The 26,377-nt window shown below is 42.5% G+C and overlaps 1 protein-coding gene across 1 annotated transcript in view; it reads left to right on the plus strand.

The window, feature by feature from the left end:
* LOC147707531 (dynein axonemal heavy chain 5-like) overlaps positions 1-26,377 on the plus strand; it is a 1,425,553-nt gene that overhangs the window by 579,526 nt on the left and 819,650 nt on the right. The window contains exon 38 of the mRNA XM_086925656.1: positions 26,080-26,304. Coding sequence (XP_086781782.1) covers positions 26,080-26,304 — 225 coding nt within the window. The remainder of the gene's footprint in view (positions 1-26,079; positions 26,305-26,377) is intronic.

The following is a 26,377-nucleotide window of genomic DNA, read 5'->3' on the forward strand; positions in this document are numbered from 1 at the left end:
ACTCTGCACCATTGATAGCCATTCTCATCCGCAGAGTCCAGGTCGTATGTGGCAAATAATATTAAATTAAGTAAAAGTGTTTAGTAAGCTGAAGTTTTTATAGTGCCTGTGGTTAGGTGACAGATGCTTAATACAAAGTTCAAAGGAAAAGTCTAGTGCTTTCTTTTTCACATAAACAACAACATTTGTCATATATTAATTAAAAACACTGCAAAACTCATGTGACAGGTGTGCCTGTTTTTTTCCACAGAGACGGTCAACATGTATAGGGATTCTTGCTATTGCCATCCTGAGGTTGCGCTCCACTTCCAGTTTTGAGCAGTATTTAGAAACTGGAGGGCTCACATATGTTTTTTGCAGTTTTATATAGCGCAAACATGACCCAAAGGAACTAGAACGCTTTACAGAAGCATCGTTTACATTACACAAGGACACATTTATTTTTTTGTAAGCACTGGGAGATAAGTGATTTGTCCAGAATCATAGGATGTTGAGCAGATGCTGAGAACTGAACCTGGTTCCCCAGATCAGAAGTCAGCAGCTCTGGCTGTTGTGCCACATTATTTCCCCTAGACAAGATATCAGGAAAAGGGGTTCCGCAAAACCTGCTTTCTGACACAATTGAAAAATCCTCGATTTTGTGGAGTATGGCCAAGTGTTGTCAGTAGGAGGCGATCCACACTTTTTCAAAAATGCCTAGGGGACATCTGCATCAGATACATATATGATATAAGTAATTCAAGAAGATATATACTCTGCGGACTGACCCTACTCTGTTATTCATTTTAGTCAGCGCTACAAGGCCTCCGGGTAGCTAGGCCCCATAGTATTTTTTTTTAATTCATTCATTCATTCATACACCTTTCTTATCTAGCAACATCAAGAGTCATCCCATTGTTAACATAGTTCGCTTATAAAGAAGATTGCTTTCCAAAGATTCAGAAACAGCTGCACAAGAATGCATTTATATTTGCCCTACGAAGGAAGTGAGGACAGATGGCATATTTCATAATATACACTATATCAGGCTTGTGGACTGAGCTCTGGGGTATCGGAACACTTTGAACAAGCACCAGTGACTTTAATCAAGGTTAAATTTAGTTTCCTTCAGTTGCGGGTATATCAAGTGATTTTGCCCTGGATCACATGATGTTGAGCCGATAGCATGACTCAAACTGGTGCCTTCAAAACCAAAGTCAGCAGCTCTTGCATTAATGCCACATCCTCTCCTCTTTGAAACACCCAACATTCCCATTAATATTGGAAAGAAAGGCAAAGCAGAGATATGTAAAAAAAATAAAAAATAAAAAACTCTTCATGTTTACCTGACAGTGAATGGAATCTTCAGGAAGGATGTACACTTGTCAAATCATTGGAGCGAAATGAAGTAGCTGCAAGATTATTAACCAGGATAACCTCGAGGGAGAAGGCTTCAGCAGCGAGGCAAAAGGCAGCGGTGAAGAAGTGCTACTTGATCAGCAAAGTAGAAACATTTTGCAGCTTTATGTATGCTAACTGTGTGGCACTACCTGGCATCTGTGCTGCTGTCCCTATATTTAGAGGAACATCAGTGCTGACAGAACATCATGGTGACTGGCTATTTTAAATGACTACTCTTATCAGAAAGAGCCCTGACTCGACATGGGGTCTGCAGCACGGGCAGCAAACGTACTTCCGACATGGTAAGAAACAATGGAAGGTGAAGGGGTGGGGTTGAGTGTACTTCCCCCTGATGTGATACCATGTCCCCCCGGGCACACCCCACACTTTGAAGATCTATGCTATAACCTTCAAGAATGCGCCTGTGAGTGACTGTATAGGTCAGTAAGTGGGTGTGTGAGTGGCTGTATGAGTCTGTGAGTGGGTGTATGAGTAGCTGTATGGGTTGGAGACTGTGTGTGAGTGGCTGTATGGGTCTGGGAGTGGGTGTGTTTGAGAGTATGTGTTTGAGAGTGTGTGAGTGGATTTGTGAGTCAATGAGTGGGTGTGTGAGTGTATGTATGGGTCTGTGAGTGGGTATGTGAGTAGCTGTGTGGGAACGTGAATGGATTTGTGGGTGGCTGTGTAGATATGTGAGTGGGTTTGTGAGTGGCTGTATGGTTATGTGAGAGGGTCTGTGAGTAGCAGTATGGGTCTGGAAATGGGTGTGTGAGTGGTTGTCTGGGTCTATAGGTGTGTGTGTAAGTGGTTTGGGGGTGTTTTAGTGGCTGTATGGGTCTGTGAACGGGTGTGTGAGTGTCTATATGGGGGTATGGGTGAGTGTATGAGTGGCTGTATCAGTCTGTGAATGGGTATAGGAGTGATTTTGTGTGTGTATGGATGACGGTGTGTGTTTGAGTGGCTGTGTGGGTCTGTGAGTGGATGTGAGAGTGGCAGAATGAGTTTGTGAGTGGATGTCTAAGTTTTTGTGTGTTGGTAGGTATGTGAGGGACTGGGCTAGAATGGAACCTCACCTGCCCCTTGTTCCAATAAGAACCCACAGTTTTGCACAAAATATCTACCAAACGTCAGTACTTTCTACTGGTAATTACTAAGTGCTACCTCATTGGGTAAATGTCCAGTGTGTATTCTACACTACAGCTGCATAATTGATCATGAAGAAATGTCTTCAGTGACCTTGTGGGCGTTTCGGCAATGTGATTGTTCCTCCTGTGCCTTCATACAGAAATCTGTGATAACTTGAATCCTCCAATAGAAAAGACAATGAGACTACAAATAGTTGAATTGCCACCAAACAAGGATACTTCTTCTTAACTATATAAAGTGAGTGCCTCTTAGGTGGAGATGTCCTCATGTTCTTTGATATCAAGAAGGTGTCAACAAAATCTTCAGGAAACGTGCTGGGGGACCTTTTGGTAAGCTGCCCATCATACTGGCAAAATGCGGGAAGACGTTTGCATACTAATAAGGTGGATGGGGCAAGGCCAAACGGGCAAGGCTTTCAGGTGAGTTTGCACATTTGCATACTCATAGTCATTTTAAGGGAGACATATGGGCTCTGCTGTCACCAGGGGATCACTGAAATAATATCGAGGGACAAAATATCGACTTGCCAAAATATCGTGGACAAAATATCGACAGTCAAAATATCGAGTTTGTATCTACAAACAGGTAAGTACAAAAATATTGAGTACAAAATATCGTTAACAATAATATAGATGTAAAAAATATCGACTTTATTAAAAACAGTGTTAAATTAAATTAATATTAAATTTTAATTACTAAAATATACTTAAAAATACTTAAATTAAATTATAATAATTAAATAATAAATGAAAATAATAAAAATAATTTTTTACAATCTTATTTGTTGACCCTGAACCCTAAAATATACCCCTTTACCCAAAAACCCCAAACTGACCCTGAACCCTAAAAATACCCCTTTAGCCAAAAACTAAAAACTGACCCTGAACCCTAAAAATGCCCCTTTACCCAAAAACTGAAAACTGACCCTGAACCCTAAAAATGCCCCTTTACCCAAAAACTGAAAACTGACCCTGAACCCTAAAAATGCCCCTTTACCCAAAAACTGAAAACTGACCCTGAACCCTAAAAATGCCCCTTTACCCAAAAACTAAAAACTGACACTGAACCCTAAAAATGCCCCTTTACCCAAAAACTGAAAACTGACCCTGAACCCTAAAAATGCCCCTTTACCCAAAAACTGAAAACTGACCCTGAACCCTAAAAATGCCCCTTTACCCAAAAACTAAAAACTGACACTGAACCCTAAAAATTCCCCTTTACCCAAAAACTGAAAACTGACCCTGAACCCTAAAAATGCCCCTTTACCCAAAAACTGAAAACTGACCCTGAACCCTAAAAATGTCCCTTTACCCAAAAACTGAAAACTGACCCTGAACCCTAAAAAAGCCCCTTTACCCAAAAACTGAAAACTGACCCTGAACCCTAAAAATACTCCTTTACCCAAAATGTATCAATATTATTTAATTACCAAATAATTATTAATTAACAATAATAATAAAGTAAATATATTAGCACATTAGCTGTAATTATTTTAATAATTAATATTATTTTTTCCCAATTAATTACTTAACAATAACACAAAATTATATATATTAAAATGTACTCTAATTAATGTAATTAACTATTTATAATTAATTAATTACCAATTAATTACTAATACAAAATATGTACAAAATTATATTAATTAATTAACTAATTATTATTAATTATTTATCAATTAATTATTAATTATAAATATTTACAAACATATATTAATTAATTAATTATTATTAAATTACTTCCCACCCTATTCCCCTATAAACCCACAACCCGCTACAGAATTACATTACGCAATTATTAAAAAAACAAAATTCATTTAATAAAATATTTTATAACATTAATACACACTTTTCACACATATTATTACATAAAAATACACTATAAAATATTATATATTATTAAAAATTCGATATTTTTGCTATCTATATTTTACACAGTCAATATTACTTCACTTACCTGAAAAACGATATTTTTGTAGTCGATATTATGTCCAGTCGATATTTTGTCCAGTCTATATTTAAAACTCGATATTATGTCCAGTCGATATTTTGGAGTCGATATTTTGTCTGTGCACCGTCACCAGGAGAGGAAAAAAAAGAATCCACATCTCACATTTAACAAGGGGAGAGGGTCCACTCCCAAGGCTGATATTGAGGCCTCCCAGGCTTATTCAGACCCCAGGGACCCCAACCATTGGGGCCCGGCCACTTGATGCTATGTGCCCTGGGACCCACCCGGGAAACCCAGTGTACACTGTTGGGGACTACAGGAAGAGCCTCAATGACTTAGCAGTCCCTGTCAGCTCACCACCCCCACTGGGAGCCAGCAATGCTCCTGCATACAGGGAACAGCAAAAATGCTGTTCCCAGTGTGCAAGAATAATTCTTTCATCTGGAAAACATATGACAACTCTGCTCTAAGTGGGTGGGAGCAGTTTTCCTGCTCCTGCACGCTTGGAGTAGACTTAATTTTTGCTATCGCTCAATGGGAGCTGTCAAAGCTCCCACCAAGTGACACCAAACTACTATGTCTCAAGGGTGGGCACCTTGGGACAAAAAGGAGCCAGCCAGGGGGGGTGGTGGTCCCCAGGGCTATTAATGGCAGCTGGAGGGGAGCCGTCACTCATTACAAACCAGTGAAATTCAGCAGATATTATTACCTGAGCTAACTGTAAATTACGCCCCACAATGCACTGCTTATGATCGCACATATTACCTCACTCATGACATGGTCAGTGACATCACTGATGGCATCTCAAATGACATCAATGATGACCTCACTCATGACATCATCAAGTCAATGTAAGTCTATTTTAAGAGTTTATGGGTGCTAAACATATATACTAAGCTACTACAAAAGTTAGAATAGTATATAGTTGTACTACTAATGAGTGATACTGTCTCTAACATGCTTGATCTGAGTGGGTGTGTGATTGTATCTCTGTGTGAGTGGCTGTATGGGTGTGTGAGCATGCATGAGTGACTGTGTGAGTGAGTGAATTTCTGACTAGGTCTGTATATGATTGAGCGGTTGTATCAGTAGTTGTATGGGTGTGGTATTGGGTATCTGAGTTGTTAGATATGAGTTGTTGTATAGGTATGTGAGTGAGTATGTGAGTGGGTTTGTGTGTGTGTGTGTGGTTGTATGGGTGTCTGAGTGTGTGTGAGTGGTTGTATGAGTGTATAAGTAGGTATGTGAGTAGCTGTATGGCTGAGTGAGTATGTGAGTGACTGTTGCTAAGTGAATGGGTGATGTCAGTGGCTGTATGAGTGAGTGTGTAGTTGTGTCAGTGGTTGTATGGGTGAGTTAGTGGCTGTGTGAGTGACTGTATGGGTGAGTGAGTGGGTGTCTAAAAGACTGTATGAGTACTGACTGGGTGAGTAAATGGCGGTATGGGTGAGTGAGTGGCTGTTTCAATGAGTGCTTGGTTAAGTGTGTTGGTGTATAAATGGTTGTATTGGAGAATGAATGCCTGTGTGAATGACTATATGGGTGATAAGCACATATGAGAGTGCGTGTATGGATGCATGAATGGGTATGTTAGTGGATATGTGGGTGTAAGAGTGCTTGTATGGGTGAGTGAGTGGCTGTGTTGAGAGACTATATGGGTCAGTGAGTGGATGTGTGATTGACTAGGTAAATAAGTAAGTGTGTGAGTTGCTGTATTGGTGGGTGTGTGGCTATGTGACTGGCTGTATGGTTGAGTGACTGGCTGTATGAGTGTGTGAGTGGCTATATGAGTGAGTGAGTGTGTGAGTGGCTCTATGAAGGAGGGAGTGGGTGTGTGAGTATTGGTATGGATCTGTGAATGGGTATGAGAGTGGTTGTGTGGATGTGTGTAGGCATACAAGAGGTTGTATGGGGGTGTGAGTGGGTTCGTGAGTGGTTCTGTGGATGATGTAATGAGAGAAGTCATCAGTGATGTCACTGACCATGAGTGATGTAATATGTGAGTTCATAAGCAGTGCATTGCCGAGGAGTAAGTTATAGTTAGCTGAGATAACTATAACTGCAGAATTTCACAGGTTTTGAATGAGGGAAACCTGAGCCTAACTATAGCGTCCCTGCCTTTTGTTTTTTAAGTGAATTTCTACATTTTTTAAAATTCTAATTCCAAACTATAACGTCCCTGTAACCTTTGTTTTTTAAAGTGAATTTATAACGTTTTTCAAGTTCTAATTCTAACTATAAAGACCTGCAACCTTTGTTTTTTTAATGAATTTTGATGGTGTAGTAGTCATATTTGCAGAGTAGTAGAGAAAGGGGCTGGGGCCTCTGACTTGCTCTGAGGAATCCTGCTGTGTCGAATTTACTGGAGCTAACAAGAGGTCTTCTTGGCCTCCAAAGACCCTCAGCATTCACAGGGACTTCACCCCCCAACCAGTAGGGCTCTAGGGGGCTCGTTTGCACAGAAGTGGAGAAAGGGGGCAAGGCCTCCGAAAACCTCTCATCAATCCCATTGTGTTGGACTCACTGGAAATAACAGGAGGGGTTCTTGGCCCCCAAGGACCATCAGCAGCCAAGTGGACTTCATCCTCCAACCAGTAGTGCACCAGGAGGCATCTTATCAAATTGGTGGAGAAAGGGGGCAGGGACTCTGACCAGCTCTCAGGAATCCTGCTGTGTGGCACTTACTGAAGCTAACAAGAGGTCTTCTTGGCACCCACGGACCCTCAGCATCCAAGAGGACGTCATCCCCCAACAAGTTTTGCGCCAGGAGGTGCATTTGCAGAATGGTGGAGAAAGGGGGCGGGTACCTCGAAGCAGCGGTCTGCAGCCGCACTGTGAGGGACTTACCATAGGTAACGGGAGGGGTTCTTGGCTCCCAAAGACCCTCAACTCCCAAGGGGACTTCATTCTCCAACCAGTAGTGCTCTAAGAGGTGTGTTTGCAGAGTGGTGGAGAAAGGGACGTGGCCTTCAAGGACTTCTCAGCAGTCCCACTGTTTGGGAATTACTTGAGGTAACAGAGGGGTTATTGGCCCCCCAGGACGATCATTACCCAAGAAGACCTCAACCCCCAAGTAGTAGTGTGCCAGGATGCACGTTTGCAGAGTGGTAGTTAAAGCGCTCAAGCCCTCCAGCGACTTGCTGTGCAGCTTTTTTAAAATAAAAATGTTTCAGTAAGGAAGAGGTCCATGCGGCCCCCGTTTCCTGAGCTGTCCTTTAAAAAAAAAAAATGAAGGCCCCCCTCCAGGGCTGATTGCAGTTCCGGGCACCCCCTACCTGGGGCCCAGCCTTTGTAATATTTTATAAATTAGTTGCCCCCTCCCAGGCCTGTTTTAGCCCCAGGGACCCCACCCTCTGTGGCCCGGCCTCTATTCTGGGAACCCGGGCCCCACCAAGGTCCCTGTCGGCTCCCTTCCTCCTGCAGGAGCCGGCATTGCTTTTAGATAGAGAGAGTTGCTGAGCATGCTGCACTCTCTGTCTAAAAGCAATTCTGCTACGTTTCCAGCAATCGAGATCGGTAAAGCTCCCGCCAAGCCACAGCAAACAGCTATGTAAGCACCCCGGGACGACGTAGCAGCAGATGAACCTAGGTGGGTGGTGATACCCAGGGACCATATTGGCTCCAGGAGGAGGGCTGCGCAGCTCCCCTCTATTCTAGGATTTTTCCCTGGGGGGGTTGCATCCCTATGTGGGAGGGTACGGGCACCCTTGCATTGTTTTCAGGAAAAGGCCTAGAAGGTGGCGGTCCCCATGGCTGGGGGCTCTAAGAGGCCCCCCATTTAAATATAAATAAGCCCCAGGGAGGTAGTGTTCCCCTGGGAAGCAGGGGAGGCCGCCTCCCCTACATTCATTTAAAAGATGCTGCTGGTAAGGTGGAGGTCCCTGGGGCATTAATAAACCTCTGAAGGGGGGGGAGGTGGATTCTTTATTTCTAAAATGCCCTAAGGACCTGGCCTACCCAGGAACCTGTGCTTCAATGCGACCCCAGCCGAAAATTTAAAAACAAATGGTTTTTTGGGACTCCCCTAAAAGGCGGGCTCAGGGTATTTCTATCTGCATCTATTTTTAAGTGATGGCAGGCATTCAGATCTCAGCACGAGATCGGGAGGGGTCGCGGATCCTATATATAAACATTAGGATTTTTCTTAATATTTCCAAAACTACTGAATGGATTTACGGCAATTTACAAAAGGGGGCTTTCTGAACTAACAGCTACATTTCTGCCAAATTTGGTGTGATTCCGTTCATCAGTTCTAGTTGTAGCCGTATCTAAAGCTCCTATGGGATTTAACATGGTAAACACACGCTTTGTGACCCCCCTGCTTTTTCTCGCCCCTTCTTGACGGATCACCCTGAAACTTTCCATGTGCAACAAGAAACACCCGGGCACTTTTTTTCTGAAGTTTTGTGAAGATTCATCAAATGACACCAAAGAAATAGGCAAGTCAAAAAACGTGTTTCCCAAGGAAACTACATCCTAACTATAACTACCTGCTGACGACCCCCAGCAGGTTATATGTAGTAATTAATACCATGCCTGTATCTTCGGCCATTATGGCTCAGATGTGTATGCCAAAACCGAATAAAATGTGTTATTAAAAAAAAGGAAACAACACTCCAGATATACTACTCAATGATTTATTGATGAGTTTCAGCTGTTATGGCTTTCTCAGGTTATTTATCTAGTGCCGGGAAGCCCAATGAAACAGTTGCTCCTGCTTTAGAAATTCGGCCATTCATTCATTCAAGCTGGCAAATTGTGAAAAAAAATGCACCTGTTTGATGGCTCAAAAATAAAGTCTTGTGCTCTTTGAGGCATTATTAGGTGCTTTTGCAGAGATGACAGAAGGTATGCCTCTTCACAGACTATGCAGTGATGTATCAAATGGTGAATGCAGCAACTAAATATTTTAAAAACAATAAATATCTCAAATGGATTTCAAAAAATGAGATTTGATTTGATAAAATTGGAGGAACGGTCTAGATGGTGGTTACTCAGGTTAAATGCAGCATCATCAGGCACTGCATTGACGTCCTTATTGAACCATTTGTGGATACCAGAAGAGGCCGTACCTCTGCTAAGACTATTTTTCCCTGTGCCATATCCAAGGTATCAGATGTTGGAGGCATTCACACTGCTGCCCAGTTAGCGCCCCTCGAAACACCACCATGTAAGTATTGGTTGGTGGTATTCTCCTCCCTGTTTACACAAGGCCTGGTAGGGTGAAAGGATGGTGCTGGTGGTTCCTGGTGATAGTTTCTTTCTCACTCTACCAGTAAAAGTGAGAAAGACAAATCCAAAAAGAGTAAACTATTAAACAATATCATCAAGTAAGCTGGAGTTAAAGAAGACATTCCCATTTTTCATCAAGAGAAGGCTAGTAATGAGTTGGTTTGATGGGCCTTTGTATCATTCTCTGTGCTGTCAAAATGCATGACTCTAGAAGCACCAGTTATTAATTTGGGCCTGTCACCATTATTTATGTATTTCCGAGAGCTAGTCAGCCACAGTTGAAACAGACAGAATTTATCAGTCAGGATGCCCTATGAAGAGGATCTTAAACTTCAAACGTCAGACCCCTGTAGCACCAAGTAAGTAATCAGGTGTAACATCTAAAGGTTTGCCATAAGTGTCTTCTTCCAGATATTTGTGTTTTGTCTGCTTTATCTTCTATCACTGGCCATTTATGATTTATTAGTGTATTTTACATGTTGGTTTTGATTAACATGATCGTTTTAGCTGTGTGCTGCTGTCATATAATGATTTCTCCTGTTTGTAATAACATAACTAATGCCATTTTTAGTCTATTTTATGACCACAATCCCGTTCCTGTTAAGAGATGCAAATGTGATATTTAAATGGTTTAATTTGTTATGTCAAGTTTATGTTCGCAGATGTGTAGTTCTCCACAGTGGTATTGATGCACTCCAACATCTAATATGTTTTTTGTCACATATACTATCATATTATGTCTGTCAGATTGTTAAAAGCACATACATAAAGCACTCCAGGATTACATATATTCACTGGTGTGTTACATATTCGGTTCTATGTGTTGGATTATCCAGGTTATCATCACTGCTGGAGTGGAGGTGTGGCTTGATAAACTACAAAATACCATATTCCGGACCATGGACAGTAACATTTGGCAAGTGATCCAGGATGTCAACCAAGGGATGGCTGTAGATGAGTGGACACAAAAGGTGATTATGAGGAATTCAAGCTGTGCACTGTAAGTTCTGAATGGGCCATGATCTAATCGTCCCAGTCCTTTAGTTCTTTAGCCATGCAGCAGACTATGAGTAGAATTAAGTAGCTGTTTTACACTCAGAAAATAAGAATCCTACGTTCAATTAACTTTTAATTTTCTTGTTTAATCTTAAAATCAATTAATACAACAGACTTTTTAAACTGGATTAATAGTTTAAGCAGCATCTTCAATAATAACTGTAGTCTCTAACTTGCAAAAACCTGGAGTACCATAGTTGAAAATTGTATTTCCATAATTGTTTTAAGTGTCTTGATTGTGGCCTAAAAACCTTAGGAGGCATTGAAAAAACTGTATATTTTTTAGACAAATTTAGAGGTCCAAAGAAAGCTAATCCACTCCCGTTTTATGACCATATTACAACAATGGAATGCTGGACACTCAAATGAAGACAAACAAGTGTCTCAAGGCCAATCATGGCTAGTATAAACTCTCAGTTTCAACATTCCAATGCTTGACTTTCTGTTTTTTAAAAAACATTCTACCATCATTGGGCTGAATGCTTTAATAGCTTATTAGAACGTTGGGAGCTCCATCAAAGTTAATAAAGTGCTCTAGACTTCTAATGGCCAGTAATAGCTTGAAACTCCAACATTACAATGTTTGTTCACAGCTGTTGCTGAAATCCACTCGGGCCCTGTGAGGCCTTTGTTTTACAAATTAAAACATTCTGTCCTCTACGGGCGGAATGTACTAATAGCCTTAGAGCCCTCCGTAGCTGGGTTCTAACGGCCATTAAAGGCCTGATCCCTTGTTGAAGGCCCTCACCTTCATCTCAGGCCTTTAACGCTGGGGCGGACCTTTAATTACCTTCTAAGGCTATAATAGATTGCTTGCCTCAAGATATACCAGCTGATAAAGACCCCCTGACTAGTTATAGGCTTTTGCATGTGGTCAGGTCAATAACTCTTGAGAATGGCTTTTAACCACCAGCATAGTCCTCAGCAGTGGTCTGAATGGTAGAAAATAAGTCACAGCTATTATCAAAGCCAAAAGTTTATCCTATGTTCCCTCTTGTAGGTCCTCTGTTTGGAATATCATGGAGAACATTTCCTAACTATTGCACTATCCTTGCCAGTATTTGTTGATGAACAAAAGCCCACATTTTTTCAAACATTTTCAAATTTAGAGCACAGCGGGCTGATTTTTTTAATTAACCAATCATAGGAAATTCATTATTTAGCCACTGTAGTTTGCACTACCAGATTATTGAGTTGTGCACATCAACCCAGAAAATTATTGACTCCAGGAGATCGAAAATAACTATATTATTAAGGTAAGTAAATTTAACTATAGACTCGCTAAATATAGGAAAGTCTAGATTTGCTATTGGTAACATCTACAGTATGTTGTCACGGTGCTCAGATGTTGAATTAAGAATAATAAAATTGTACTTGCCAATATATATATACTTACCTTGATCATTTGGTGCTAGTCAATATTCTGCATTCAGTATTTTGTAAGGTGATATTTTTTAATTCATTATTCTGCAAATGAACACTATTTACAATTTGAAGTATCCACGTTTTTTTATGAGGTTTTGCTAAATAACTTACGTGTTGCAAAATTATTTCCCACTGGACTGGAATTGTTTAATTTCTTCATGTATTTATTCAGATTGTTTTGTAATTGCATATACACTAAGGTAAAAAAGAACATAACAGTAGAATTAGACATTACAACGACTTATAAATTAACATTTGGATTACATAAATAATTACAATGAAAAAATTAGAGCACAAATTACCTGCATAACAATTAACATTGGGTAAACTGCTATGTTGTTTGCATTTTTGTGTGTATTGAGGCCTTATTAATCATGAGAAGGAGTGGCAATTTCATCGCAGCTCAGTGCATGGTAATGAAAGCAGTCAGGTCTGCATCTCAAAAAATAATATATTAGGATTCGCTCTCTAAATAACTGTCAGGGAATAATTCACAAATAAGTCGGAAACCCCAGTTGGCATACACATTTGTCTGTGAGTAGCAGCGGTTTGGAGCTGTTACTGTTAGTGAAAGCTTCCATTCCCATGCAGTGGAAATTTAAGTTTTGTAATGCAGCTAGAATTTGGACATTGAAATCTGCCAGTAGTACTCTATCATACCAATCAAACTGTCTCATGTTTTTAATAGCACACTGACACAGATGTATGTAGATGCGGGGCTAAAGTAAATGGAAACTTTCACATGTAATTTAGCTTCTGTTGTTATATGTGTAGGATAATTTTTCTTTCTTTCCCTCAAACCACTTAAAATATTGGGTTGTTGAATGTTCTTCCCCATGTTGCTACTGTCACAAAAATCTGGAATATCTGTGTCAGACCTGTCCTCCTTAGGGTGGTCTTCCCCCAAACCTTTTGCCTGCTTATCTCCTCTTTTTGCTGTATCTTTGTGTTGCCTTAGGACTCTTGAGTACTGTATCACTGCTGGCCAGTGCTAAAATGCATGTGTTTCTCCCCTTAATTTAGTGTATAGAACTTTATGTCTCTTACTAGTTTCCAACATTATTCACTACTGTGAGGCCTACTCCTCTTATAGTCTACCATTGGGAATGCCTGAAAACACTTTAAAGCTGTAATCCCTGATTAGAAAGGAATAGCTGCATCATGTTTCATATCTTTGGAAGGGTAATGATAAATCCTCTTTACTAGTAAAGTTGGATTGTAACATTACTGTTTTAGAAATGGCATTTTTAGAAAGTGAACAACAAAATAGTGCCAAAGGGTCTAGAAGAAAAGGTGGGTTTATAGTGTGTGAAAAACAGACAAACAACAAACGACCCATACGCTGACCTATAAAGAATGGTATTCAATGACAACCTGATAGATGGTCAGAGATACCCACCAGTCACCACTCGGAACTGCCCTTCATCATCTGGGATTTTTCAAAACCATCAATTCAGCTGTGTTTTTTTTCAGACAGAAAGAGACCAAAATGTAAATAGATCTCTTACACTGAAAAAACCAATAGTATGGTATACCACTTCTCAAAACAAGTGAGTGGTAGAGTGTGGTGTGACTGGGGGAGTGCAGTGCAGAAAAACCTGTACGTGAAAAAATCAAATAGAAAGGTGTAACTAAAATTGGATGAGGGAGCATAGAACAAATTTTATTCGGATGATACTCACTCCGCCAATATTAAAAATTTGTTAAGACAGTTTGAGAAATGCGCTGTCTAGAAATGGAACCAGGTCGACATGTTTCAGCAATACGTGGACACAGTTGTCCTTGGTTTCTTCAGGACCTTACAACAAATGAATGCTACTGCAAGTATAAAAGAAATAATAAGTGACAACTAAGAAACAAAGTTCACAGACAAGTACTGAAATCACCTGCACTTTCTAGGTGAAGAGTCTTCTCTAGTTTCTTACAGGTTATGTCGTTCCCTAGAAAGATCAGAACAAACAGGGTCAAATGTCGGAAAAGGCTGACTTCACACACAAAAACACACATGAAAACTAGGTCTAATATATATAGACCTTAGACTGAGTCAGACTTCCAGTGCTGACTGTGGACACTCATAAACGTAGTGTGGTTGATTTACCATATCAGGATATATAAATTATATGCCAAATATATGAAAGGAAATCTTACCATAGCTTGTAAGAAGTGAAGACCTCACCCCACCTGGCAGTGGCTCAGGAGTAGAGTGAAGCACCGCTCTACATTACAAGTAAACAGAAAACGAGAACATGTCTCTCCACTGTGTACAGACACCCACACCATAAAAAACCTCCGGTGGACTGAAATCGTTTAGAGAGTTTAATACGATGTTCAAATTAAAAATAAGAGACATTCAGAGTCGCGTTAATCATCTCTGCATTGGTTTTTTGTGAGTAAATCGAGAACCATTACAGCTTTAGCGTTATGAGATACCCCCGGATGTATGGCCCGTATATCCGTCCCACGTTGCACAACAGTAATAGGCCTGAAGAACTATCCCAAAAGTCCCACACTCTAAGGCAAGAAGCCGTGACAGGCTTACCTAACCGTCGGTACTTCGGAGCCGGCGTCTGAACCGACTGGGGAGGCACCGGAGGATCGGGTCGTGTCTCGTTATAAGGTCAGTCCTGATTGGGAGAAAGGGTCACATGATCAACTCATGGCGCCCTGTCATTGGCTTACTGACGGGCGAGGGTGTTACAGCGCTCTTCATTGGTAGTGTTCCACTACCTAGGTAACCGATGTATGTTGACATTTTGCCTGTCCGTTTGCCTCGAATCTATCCACGCCTGCTTCTGCAAGTGTTTAGCATCTAGAATGGTCGGGGCCTGAACCCTTTGCAAAACAGGAGTCACTCCAATGCTCTTCCATAATTACAGAAATAATAAGCGAGATAAACCCGCAGATGAAGGGGCGGTGTTGTCGCGAATAGGAGTTGTGGGAAGATGTGACTAAACACTGTAGAGTCTAGTATAGCCAATGACAGGGAGCCATGAGTTGATCACGTGACCCTTTCTCCCAATCAGGACTGACCTTATAATGAGACACGACCCGATCCTCCGGTGCCTCCCCAGTCGGTTCAGACGCCGGCTCCGAAGTACCGACGGTTAGGTAAGCCTGTCACGGCTAATTGCCGTAGAGTGTGGGACTTTTGGGATAGTTCTTCAGGCCTATTACTGTTGTGCAACGTGGGACGGATATACGGGCCATACATCCGGGGGTATCTTATAACGCTAAAGCTGTAATGGTTCTCGATTTACTCTAAAAAACCAATGCAGAGATGATTAACGCGACTCTGAATATCTCTTATGTTTAATTTGAACATCGTATTAAACTCTCTATACGATTTCAGTCCACCGGAGGTTTTTTATGGTGTGGGTGTCTGTACACAGTGGAGAGACATGTTCTCGTTTTTTGTTTACTTGTCATGTAGAGCGGTGCTTCACTCTACCCCTGAGCCACTGCCAGGTGGGGTGAGGTCTTCACTTCTTACAAGCTATGGTAAGATTTCCTTTCATATATTTGGCATATAATTTATATATCCTGATATGGTAAATCAACCACACTACGTTTATGAGTGTCCACAGTCAGCACTGGAAGTCTGACTCAGTCTAAGGACTATATATATTAGACCTAGTTTTCATGTGTGTTTCTGTGTGTGAAGTCAGCCTTTTCCGACATTTGACCCTGTTTGTTCTGATCTTTCTAGTGAACGACATAATCTGTAAGAAACTAGACAAGACTCTTCACCTAGAAACTGCAGGTGATTTCAGTACTTGTCTGTGAACTTTGTTTCTTAGTTGTCACTTATTATTTCTTTTATACTTGCAGTAGCATTCATTTGTTGTAAGGTCCTGAAGAAAGCAAGGACAACTGTGTCCACGTATTGCTGAAACATGTCGACCTGGTTCCATTTCTAGACAGCGCATTTCTCAAACTGTCTTAACAAATTTTTAATATTGGCGGAGTGAGTATCATCCGAATAAAATTTGTTCTATGCTCCCTCATCCAATTTTAGTTACACCTTTCTATTTTATTTTTTCACGCACACGTTTTTCTGCACTGCACTCCCCCAGTCACACCACACTCTACCACTCACTTGTTTTGAGAAGTGGTATACCATACTATTGGTTTTTTCAGTGTAACAGATCTATTTACATCTTGGTCTCTTTCTGTCTGAAAAAAACACAGCTGGATAGATGGTTTTGAAAAATCCCAGATGATGAAGGGCGGTTCCGAGTGGTGACTGATGGGTATCTCTGACCATCTTTCAGGTTGTCATTGAATACCATTCTTTATAGGTCAGCGTATGGGTCGTTTGTTGTTTGTCTGTTTTGCGCACACTATAAACCCACCTTTTCTTCTAGACCCTCTGGTACTATTTTGTTGTTCTGTATCTGTGGGGGCTGTTCCTAGAGTTTGGTCTTTAAACATTCCCCCGGGTCCTACCCTACCGTAGTGTTGTTGTTATTTTTAGAAAGTGGACATTTATTTGCTTGTACTGCTCTGTGGGTCTTTCAGCCTGTCTCCAATACATGTCTAGGATGCGTGACAGCTACACTTTCCTCTAGACAGCCGCAAACACAGGAAGGATGTGTGTGACGGAGAAATCCTCTGCATTCATCTACATTCTGAAAGCTCTTCCTGGGCAGGAGGGAGAGGGGAAGCTGACACTTACACCTGAATAGGCAGTGTCCTGTTTCCCACACAAAGGGCTGATTGCCCCCTCCCCTCCTCTCCACACAGATAGCCTGGCAGGCAGGGCTGGCATGAAAGGAGACCTGTGCACTTCAAGAGCCTGCTTTGAAGCCACCCTCACTCCGAAGGCACATTTGGGTATAAGTACTGGGGCTCTGACCCTACCAAGTCAGTACACAACTGGACCTGTGAAGAACTCTACCAGGAGTAAGGATTGTTGTGCTACAAGGATCGCCACTCTGACTGCTGCTCTGAAGTAACTGCATTCAGCTTTGTTGTGCTGCCCTGCTGCCTGTTTATCTCTGCCCTTCTGAGGCAAGAGACTGGACCCATCTCACTTGGACCTAGAGTGACTCCAAGGACTTGCTGGTTTGCCCGCTGTTCTGAAGTCTCAGGGCCATCAAAGACTTCCTGTATCTCTGCAAAAGCACACTGGAATTTGCCATCTGCGAGCCCTTCCTTGCCAAGAGGTACCAATCCAGTACTGGGTCTTTGAAAGGTGATTTCTGCTGTTCAGACCCATCGGATACGACGCAGTGCCAAATGTGCTGATTGGAACCGATGCAGTGCCCGTCCACGCCGAGCCAGTGGCGATCCAAGGACATCCCTGCGCTGCTCGACGATGACACAGGACCCAACTGTGAGGCTTGATGGCGATGCAGTGCCTACAACATAAGGGGTTTGACTACGACCCACTGCGAGGCTTGATGACGGCGCATCGACCCAACGGTTTGAATCAGAAATGACGCATTGAGTCTTTGGCGTGACGCTTGCTCCATCTAAGGTCCTTTTTTAGTAGACTCTGTGTTGGTCCTGTAGCCGGCCTACTATCCATCGTGGTCAGCCAGAACTTTGGATTTACCCTGGATGAGCGCAACCTCAAGTAATCCCTAAACGCTATATGACTCAAAGCCAGTAGCGGTCGGCAGTAGGTGTTTCTATAGGGCGGTGACGTGGGCAGGAGGAGGGGCAGGGTGGGGGGAAATAATGTATGGATTACGGAGTTTTACAGGTAAGTAAACATTTAAATACATAAAACGAATTTCGTTGCGCGCACTACATCACATTTGGTGATGCAGTGTGCGCAACGAAATTCGTTTTATGTATTTAAATGTTTACTTACCTGTAAAACTCCGTAATCCATACATTATTTCCCCCCACCCTGCCCCTCCTCCTGCCCACGTCACCGCCCTATAGAAACACCTACTGCCGACCGCTACTGCTCAAAGCACTACTTTTTATTTATCCTTTAAAAATTCATAACACCAGTTCTGCTTATTGGATTTTTGTCGTTTTGGACTTGTTTATTTCATAAAAGTGTTCTCTATTTATCTAAATGTATGTGGAGTATTTATGTGGTGTTTCCATCGTATTACTGTGTGTGTTACACACATACTTTATACATTGCCTCTTTAGATATGCCTGACTGCTCTGTGTCAAGCTATTAGAGGGTGAACACAGGTTATGTTTTATTGTGTATATAGCTTACCCTGATTAGGAATGTGGTTCCGAGTTGGACAGGGTGCATACCTCTGCCAACTAGAGACCCAATTTCGAACAATCTGGGAGTAATTTTGTGCATGAAAATGTTTTAAATACAATATTGATTCTGCTAATGAGCCTGTTTAATAGAGGCAAGAGCTTTGAATGATAATCAATAGTTTGATGAACTAGTCTTGCCTGAATCACAGTGAAATAATAAACCGCTAATTAGCACACAGTACATATTATTTTATTGGAACTTATCTAGACTCTGAGAAACTCCGTTTATTGCACATTCTGACGATGCACACATGCTAAAATGTTGAGTACTCACATAACATAGTACTGTACTCTGAGCTACAGTTGGAAACTAGTAAGAGACGTGAAGTTCTATACACTAATTTGTGTTCTGTAGTTAAATTAAGGTGGCACTGGTAATATAAGAGAATGGCAGACAAAAGGGAGTAGAAAAGTGAGCCCTGTCCTTTACGTATAAAATAAACAGTAGCAGTGATAGCAGCTCAGTGATTTAATTGTGGTAATGGGGAGATACTGTTCTTTCGGCTTATGTGAACATGTTTGTAAAGTTTCTTCAGCAGGACTAAGGTACAGAAACGCACATAGAGCGCTACACAAATGTGGTCCATGAATATTGCAGGACAAAATCAAATTTTACATCCCCACACGAAAACTGAGGTCCTGCAACCATGCCCTGGCTTAAACCAAACATATTAAGAAAGCTAGGGCAGGAGGTCGTTCCTTTTCTAATCTGGCAGCTGTCCATTGGAATGAGCTTCCCTTAAACCTTCGCCTTACGAATGAATACATACCGTTCAGGAAGAAGCTAAAAGCATGGCTATTTCCACGAATATAGATACCAGCAAATGCAGTCCCTTATCATAGCTCCCTCTGCTCCTAGATGATCAGTCCTACACTACCACTACCTCTTTCTCAGGAAAATGCTTCCTAGCGCCTTGATATCCCTTGGGATAAATGTTGTGCTTAATAAACACAAATACAAATACAACCACGTCAGTGACCATACAAAATCATTCAATATCACAGGATTAAGTATGCACAATTTACATTAGTCACCACCAGTGGTCCACCTTTAGTCCACTTAAGCCTATTAAAACACAGGTCCCTGAAGTGTGGAAAAATACCTATTACCCATTGCTGGAGTCTGGACCATGTATGCCCAGTCCAGTCAATGGGAACATACTACAAAACAGACTTACCTCGATTTCAGCACTAAAAGAGTTGTTTTCACTGGGGTCAAGATGTTGCTGTAAAGATGGGACTTGTATGCAGGCATCCACGTCTGAGACTGAAGTAAAGAAAAGGATATGGGTGAGTTTGCAACCCAAATCCGTCATTACTGAAGACTCGAAGCAAGCGTTTTCCACCACCACGGTTAGCTCTTCGGATGCCAACTCGTAATTTGGACAGCTGAGAAACGTCTCTGTACCGCCCTATGGCAGCTGCTGCCCCTACCGATGCCACAGCTCTGGCGGTCTTTCATTCTGAAATCTGACAACATCGTAATATGGTGGACAGACCGCTTAGTTGGCGGCAGTGAAGCAAAACTTGTAATCAGGCCCTTAGTCAAAATCTTCCAGCTTGGCAAGGTCCAAGGCTTTGGCCATCCAGGGTTTCTTGAAGTCTCATACGTTGTTGAGGTCCTTCTGAAGCCACTGGGTTCGGTACCAAAAGATGCGATTGGGACAAGCCTGGATTTTGTGGCTCCTGAGGTTGCTTTGTGGATTGGATAGATTGCCGCCTTGTCCCAGTTTAATATTTTAGCTTTGGATTTAGTTACTTATTTGTAAGTCAAAATCCTCAGGGTAAGACTGGAAGCTGTAGCAGGGCATGGCAGGGCTCCATTAAGCCAGATACCTTTGATGTGATGCCCCTCAGAAACATTTTAGTGTGGTGAAAAGCTCTGAGTGGGACATACATGATTTTCCTGCCCGCCTTGGGTGCGACATCACTAGGCAAGCCACAGCAGCTTGTGCCGGCTCTCCATACGTGGAAGAAAATGACCACCTCCAAACTTTTTTTCAAATTCTGGTAAATTCCTTATTGTCAGTTCTATTGTCCCTTAGTTCCTCAGGGCAGGGTTCTAGACACCTGATCTCTTTCTAACCACGTCTCCTGCAGGATCCAGCCCTCTTTGAACAACTGGAATCAGAAATCCGTCTACCCTTTTTGTGTCACTGAAGCCGGCAACCAGGAGACATCGCTTCGCCCTTGAAGAGTAGTTTCATTCACTAGGTGCCAGATGGAATCAGCAGCAGCAAGAGTCAGGAGTGTTCCTGCAGGGCCTTCTTTGTTCATGTGGAGTTTTCACAGGTTAAGGAATGTTCTGAGGGTGTGTTGGGGAGGGTCAGATGTTTGCCTGTGCACTACCGATAGATTGGAGAAATTCTACCACCAAAGTGTAGTTTCTCACAGCTCCCATCTTCTTTGGAAACACTTCCTCTTGATCTTACAGTAAAACTACACAGGAGCCCTGTGTCAAGATGTCGGTACTCAGCTGCCACCAGACACACGTGTCTTCAATTCTCTAGCCACTCCCCTAGTTAGATGAGCTCTCCTTCAATCTAACAGGGTCAAAGTGGGATCTTCTCTACTGTGATTAAAGTCAGGGGGTCTAGGAGGGTAATGGAAATTAATAGGAGAAGCATCTGTAAGTCAAGAGAGTACTAAAGCTTTCCTTTGTTCTCCCAATTGTTTTTGACTACTACCAGATAGCTAATCCATGCAAACACCCATTTGCTCTTTCTGGTTCCAGAGGCAATCTATTGGCCCCTGATCTGTTAACTCTCCTAGGCAAGGAGGGGTGATCCAGCTCTGGAGGTAATAAGTAACAGAACTAGTTTTAGGCCAATTTTGGCACAGTCTGCACAAATTATGTGTATACAAAGTTACTTTTCCACTATGTTATCAAACATCTGATTTCACTGTTAAATCAAATTTTGGAAAATGTATAGGAAATGACTTTGAAGCATTTCCTTAAGCAGAGATGGCAAATAAAGATTTAATTCTAGCTTAACCTATTGAGGCAACGCTGTAGCAAGGCCTACACAGTGAAATAGGTTTGAGTTTCACACTTTCAGGACAACTTATTAATATATACAAATAGGCTTACATCGCATTCCAGACTAGCTCTCTTTGGCGACCTTAATTACTGGTTCAACGACGCCGACGCCGGGCCCACGCCACAGAACTCTTCGAAGCCCTCAATAGCCTTAACATGATCCAACAAATATCCTTGCCCACCCACATCAAGGGCCACATCCTGGACCAGATCTGGACCCAAAACTTAACACTTTCCCAGCCATCTGTCTCCCCCTGTGTCTGGTCAGACCACCACCTAGTCGAAACCACCTTCACTGTCACTGGCAGAACCTCCGACGCTCTGATGGCTGGCGGCCTCTCACGCAAATGGAGCTCTCACAACTCCCAAGGTTTCCTCGCGACCTTAGCCGACACCCGGCCAGCCATCAATCCGCTAACCAATATCGACACGATGGAAAGCGACATTGGCACCTGGCTAAAATCGGCCACCGACCAATTTGCTCCCCTTACCAAATTCCCCCCACCAGACACCACAACTCCCATAGATGTTTCTCTGACGACCTCAAGAAACATAAACTAAAGGTGCACCAGATGGAACGGACATGGAGACGCAATTACTCCGAGCCAGACAGACTACAATACACTATAGCTCGCAGAGAATACAAAAATGCAATTTCCTCAGCTAAATCGGAACATTTTTCCAACAGAATCTCGTCCGCGGACAATAAATCAAAGGAGGTCTTCAAAATCATGAACGAACTCACCTCAGACGACAGAACTCTCCCAGGTCAGACCCCCACCCAAGAGACCTGCGATGCTCTCAATCTTTTCTTTGTTGAGAAAATCAATAAAATCAAGGACTCCATCCCCCCCTCCCTCAGACATTCCCCCTAGACACTCCTTTGAACAACTCAGCGATCTTCACCCACTTCCCCACCCTCAACCCCAACTCACTAGCTGAACTCGCGACCCGGGTAAAATCAGGCTCTCCGAATGACTGCTGCCCCCCCTCGGTCCTTCGGAACGTCTATCTCAATTTACCCGACTGCATTTTACCTCTGCTGAATGGCTCCCTCAGCACTGGTATTGTCCCCAGCACCTTTAAAGAGGCCATCTTAGTGCCTCTCCTGAAGAAACCTGGTGCGGACCCGGAGGACCTCTCTAACTACCGTCCCATATCGCTCTTGCCATACTTTTCCAAATTAATGGAGGCCCACGTCACCCGGTGTCTCTCCAACTTCATCGAGACCTCCTGCCACCTGGAGCCTAACCAAGCCGGCTTTAGGCCAGCCCACTCCACCGAGGCCGTCATTTTAGCAGTCCTTGACACGCTGAGGAGGAACGCTGATACAGGGACCCCCCAGGCCCTCGTACTCCTGGATCTGTCGGCCGCGTTCGACACGGTTGACCATAACATCCTACTTCACCGTGTCGAACAGGCTGGCATCCAGGGTTCTGCCCTCAAATGGACTCAGTCCTTTCTGACCGGCAGAACACAAGCCGTCCGCTTGGGCCCCTACACAGCGCCCAAAATTCCCACGACCTGTGGAGACCCTCAGGGTTTCTCCCTGTCACCCTTACTATTCAACCTCTACCTTCGGCCCCTGATGCATTCGCTTCAAAACTGGGACATCACAGTGTACAACTACGCGGACGACCTTCAGATCATCTTTCCACTCAACTCCTCGAACGCTGTGGACAATTTCCATTCCGCCATGATACACATCCAGGAGTGGATGAACTGCAATCAACTAAAATTAAATCCCGGGAAAACTGAGCTCCTTCTCCCTGGCTCCAGCTCCTCCCACTGGGGCTCGCAGTTCTGGCCTAACAAACTAGGCCCACCCCGATCCCTGCGAAATCTGTTTTTTATTACCCAATGCAGATGCTCTTCTTGCTTCCTGGCCTTTCACTGTAAATTAGGGTAACTTGAGAAATAAGACCCGTGAAGCTGTAGATCCCCTTTAACTCTGGACATAAACAACTCAGCATCATGTATTGTATAAATATTTTGGGAACTTTGCAATGATGGGCCTGAAGGGATACCCAGAAAGAGCCTAGCGACCAGCAAGCGAAGTACTCTTTCAGTGATACAAATATTCAAACAAATTGATCTGGCAAACACATCAGATCATTAGATTCAACAAACATTTTAACGTTCCCCAGGTAAGCACACATTCTTGTCATTCTTAGATTTCCTATTGTTGTTTCATCAAGGTCTTGCCTTCTAATTGTGAATTTGGCATAATCCATTAAATGCAAAGCTTTTGGGTATGAAACATTTTTTTTGTTTTGGGTCCTCACAGCATGTTCTTTGCCTTCAGATCATGTGCTCAGCCATGCCTATTCTTGTGACTTGCCTATCTAGCTCTTCTTTTATAGGGTTGAGATGTAATAATAAGTTGATTATCTTCCCATCGTTTGTGCGAAGACTTCCATTCATCTTCAGCAACAGGGATTTCATGTAGGGCTCACCGTCCTCTGCAATATTGGAGCCAGCAGGCTCTCAATCAGTGCAGCAGCTCCCTCTTCCTTCTTAATTGGCTTTTGGATAGGAATGAAAGTCTCACTTTGTTGGGTGACCTTTGACAATTTTCACAGAGCACTGTGATATGTTGCAAGGCTCTGTAGCGGCAAGGTGTAAAGGCATCCTTGACCAGCCTCCACTCGCCTACAGGTACACCAGTGCAACATCACTAGCAACAGTTTTGTTGTTCAGAACCTCTAGGGCAGCTGACCAATTAGTTGGATTCAGCCGTTCCTTTGTGGAATAATTTGCATATATACCATCAAACTTGTATCATATATCTTCAGCTTAGTGTTGTACATCTTGGGACAGCTTGTGGCCAAAGTCGTAATTTTGTCAGGAGTCGTGGGGACTGATGAGGCATTTCTAACAGGCTTTCTCAAAATAGCACAAGTGGCCTGTCGAGCAGGTCATATCAGACTGACACCATGAACATATTTGCAGCTAAGTGGGACAATACCTCATCCCAGCTGCTGCTATGGGGCAAGTGTCAGTAGGGCCACCCAAAACTCAGTGCTGGGCTGTCACCCATAGTGAACCAAGAGAAGGCACTCCCACCATTATGATATCTGGCAGACTTTCCACACCGACAAACTAATGGCCAGGTCCCATCATCTCTCAATCTGGCAGCTTCTAGGTGTTATCCCTCAGTGCAAGCTTTTAGCCAATCACTTCCAGCATAGCCAATCACTTCCAGCAGAGCCCTTGGGTGAACCCCGGGGACGCTTTACATTTTGGTCCTTCACTGCAGTACCACTCCATCAACCATCCATAGGAGCTAGGGTGACACTGCATTTCCTCAGCCCATGATAGCTGGAGTCACAATGGAGCAACAGTCACAGTTTCGATTGTGGGCAGTAGGTCTACTTGCTGTATTCCTCATGCTTTTTTCAATCCTATCATGAAGCACACTTTTGAACATTAAATAGGCTGAATGACCAGACTGTTTGTTTATGCATCCATCTTTGTGGATGGCACTCCAGCATCCCCCAGCAATCCTTTGTTTAAGGTAACTAGATAAAAAAAGTCCCCAACTAATAATAGTTCAGATGGAACTCTTTCCTATCTGTTCCACATTTCATTTTACTAGCTCCTTGCTGAATGTTATTCTCAGTAGACGCACACTCTCTCTGTTGAATATATATACTCACAAACATACACACAACCAAACATGTAATCACACACACATACACACATTACTCACACACGCAAACACACGCACACACACACACACACACACACACACACACACACACACACACGCATGCACGCACGCACACACACACATGCACACACACACACACACACACACACCCACACACACACACACACACACACCCCACACACACACACACACTCTCACTTTCAGGATACCATTACACAGCTTTTTTGACCCAAGTGCTATATTTAAATGAGTAAAAACCCGCTTGAGTAGCACTAGCAAACAAAGCTGATCATTTCTTGAAGCATGTTAGAAAATATATAATCAGAAAAATAAATGCTTCCTTATTAATTTATGGAAATTACAATGGTAGCAGGGGTACAGTTGTCACTTATCTGCAACAAAAAAAGTAGTGCAACTAGTCATACATTATCACTGCTTACTAATAATAGTTGGGGGTGCTCTAACTGTATGACACCTTACTTGTAGTAGAATTTTATTGTAAATAAATATTCCTTGAAATTCTATTTAGTACTAGTGTCAGCTGTCAAAGGAAGTGAATTATTGTGTTGTTAGGATCACCCAAAGTTCAGTGTTTCTATTTTGTCTGTTAGCTTCAACAATGTTCCCATTGCTATTAGGGAGGACTGTCCCTATCACAGTGGCTGAGGAAGGTAGTGGGCCATATCGTCGACCATTATATTTAATTTAGGTTAGATGTGGAGCTAAACAATAGTAAATATATGTTTACCTAAATATACTTGCCTTGATGATATAATTGTAGGCAACACAGTTGATGCTATATGTTTATGGGTGGGTATCTTTTACTAGATATAGAAGCATGCAAATCTAAGGAAACCGTATCACTTGTTACTTAAAATAAATGTTCGCCTTTGTGAATATTTGAGATTTTATATATTTTCTTATGTTTCTCATTACATAGTACCCATCCCAAGTTTCATTACTTGGCTTACTGTACCTTTGGACAAAGGACTGTGAAATTGCTATTTCTGAAATGAAACAGGATCGCAAGGCACTGACCAGTGCTATCAAAAAGTACTCTGCCATGGTCAACCGACTGTCAGCCATTGTTTCCAAGGGCACCTGGAGAGGTACAGAAGAACCTGTGAGCCACTGTCAGAAGCTGAAACTGGAAAACATGATCTTGGTATGTCCAATTCACTGCTGTATATTCCGGTGTGCTTTCACTAAATTACTGAAGAAGATGTGTATATCTTGCT

This window comes from Lissotriton vulgaris, chromosome 6 (assembly GCF_964263255.1).
Source record: "Lissotriton vulgaris chromosome 6, aLisVul1.2, whole genome shotgun sequence".
Lineage (NCBI taxonomy): Eukaryota > Metazoa > Chordata > Amphibia > Caudata > Salamandridae > Lissotriton > Lissotriton vulgaris.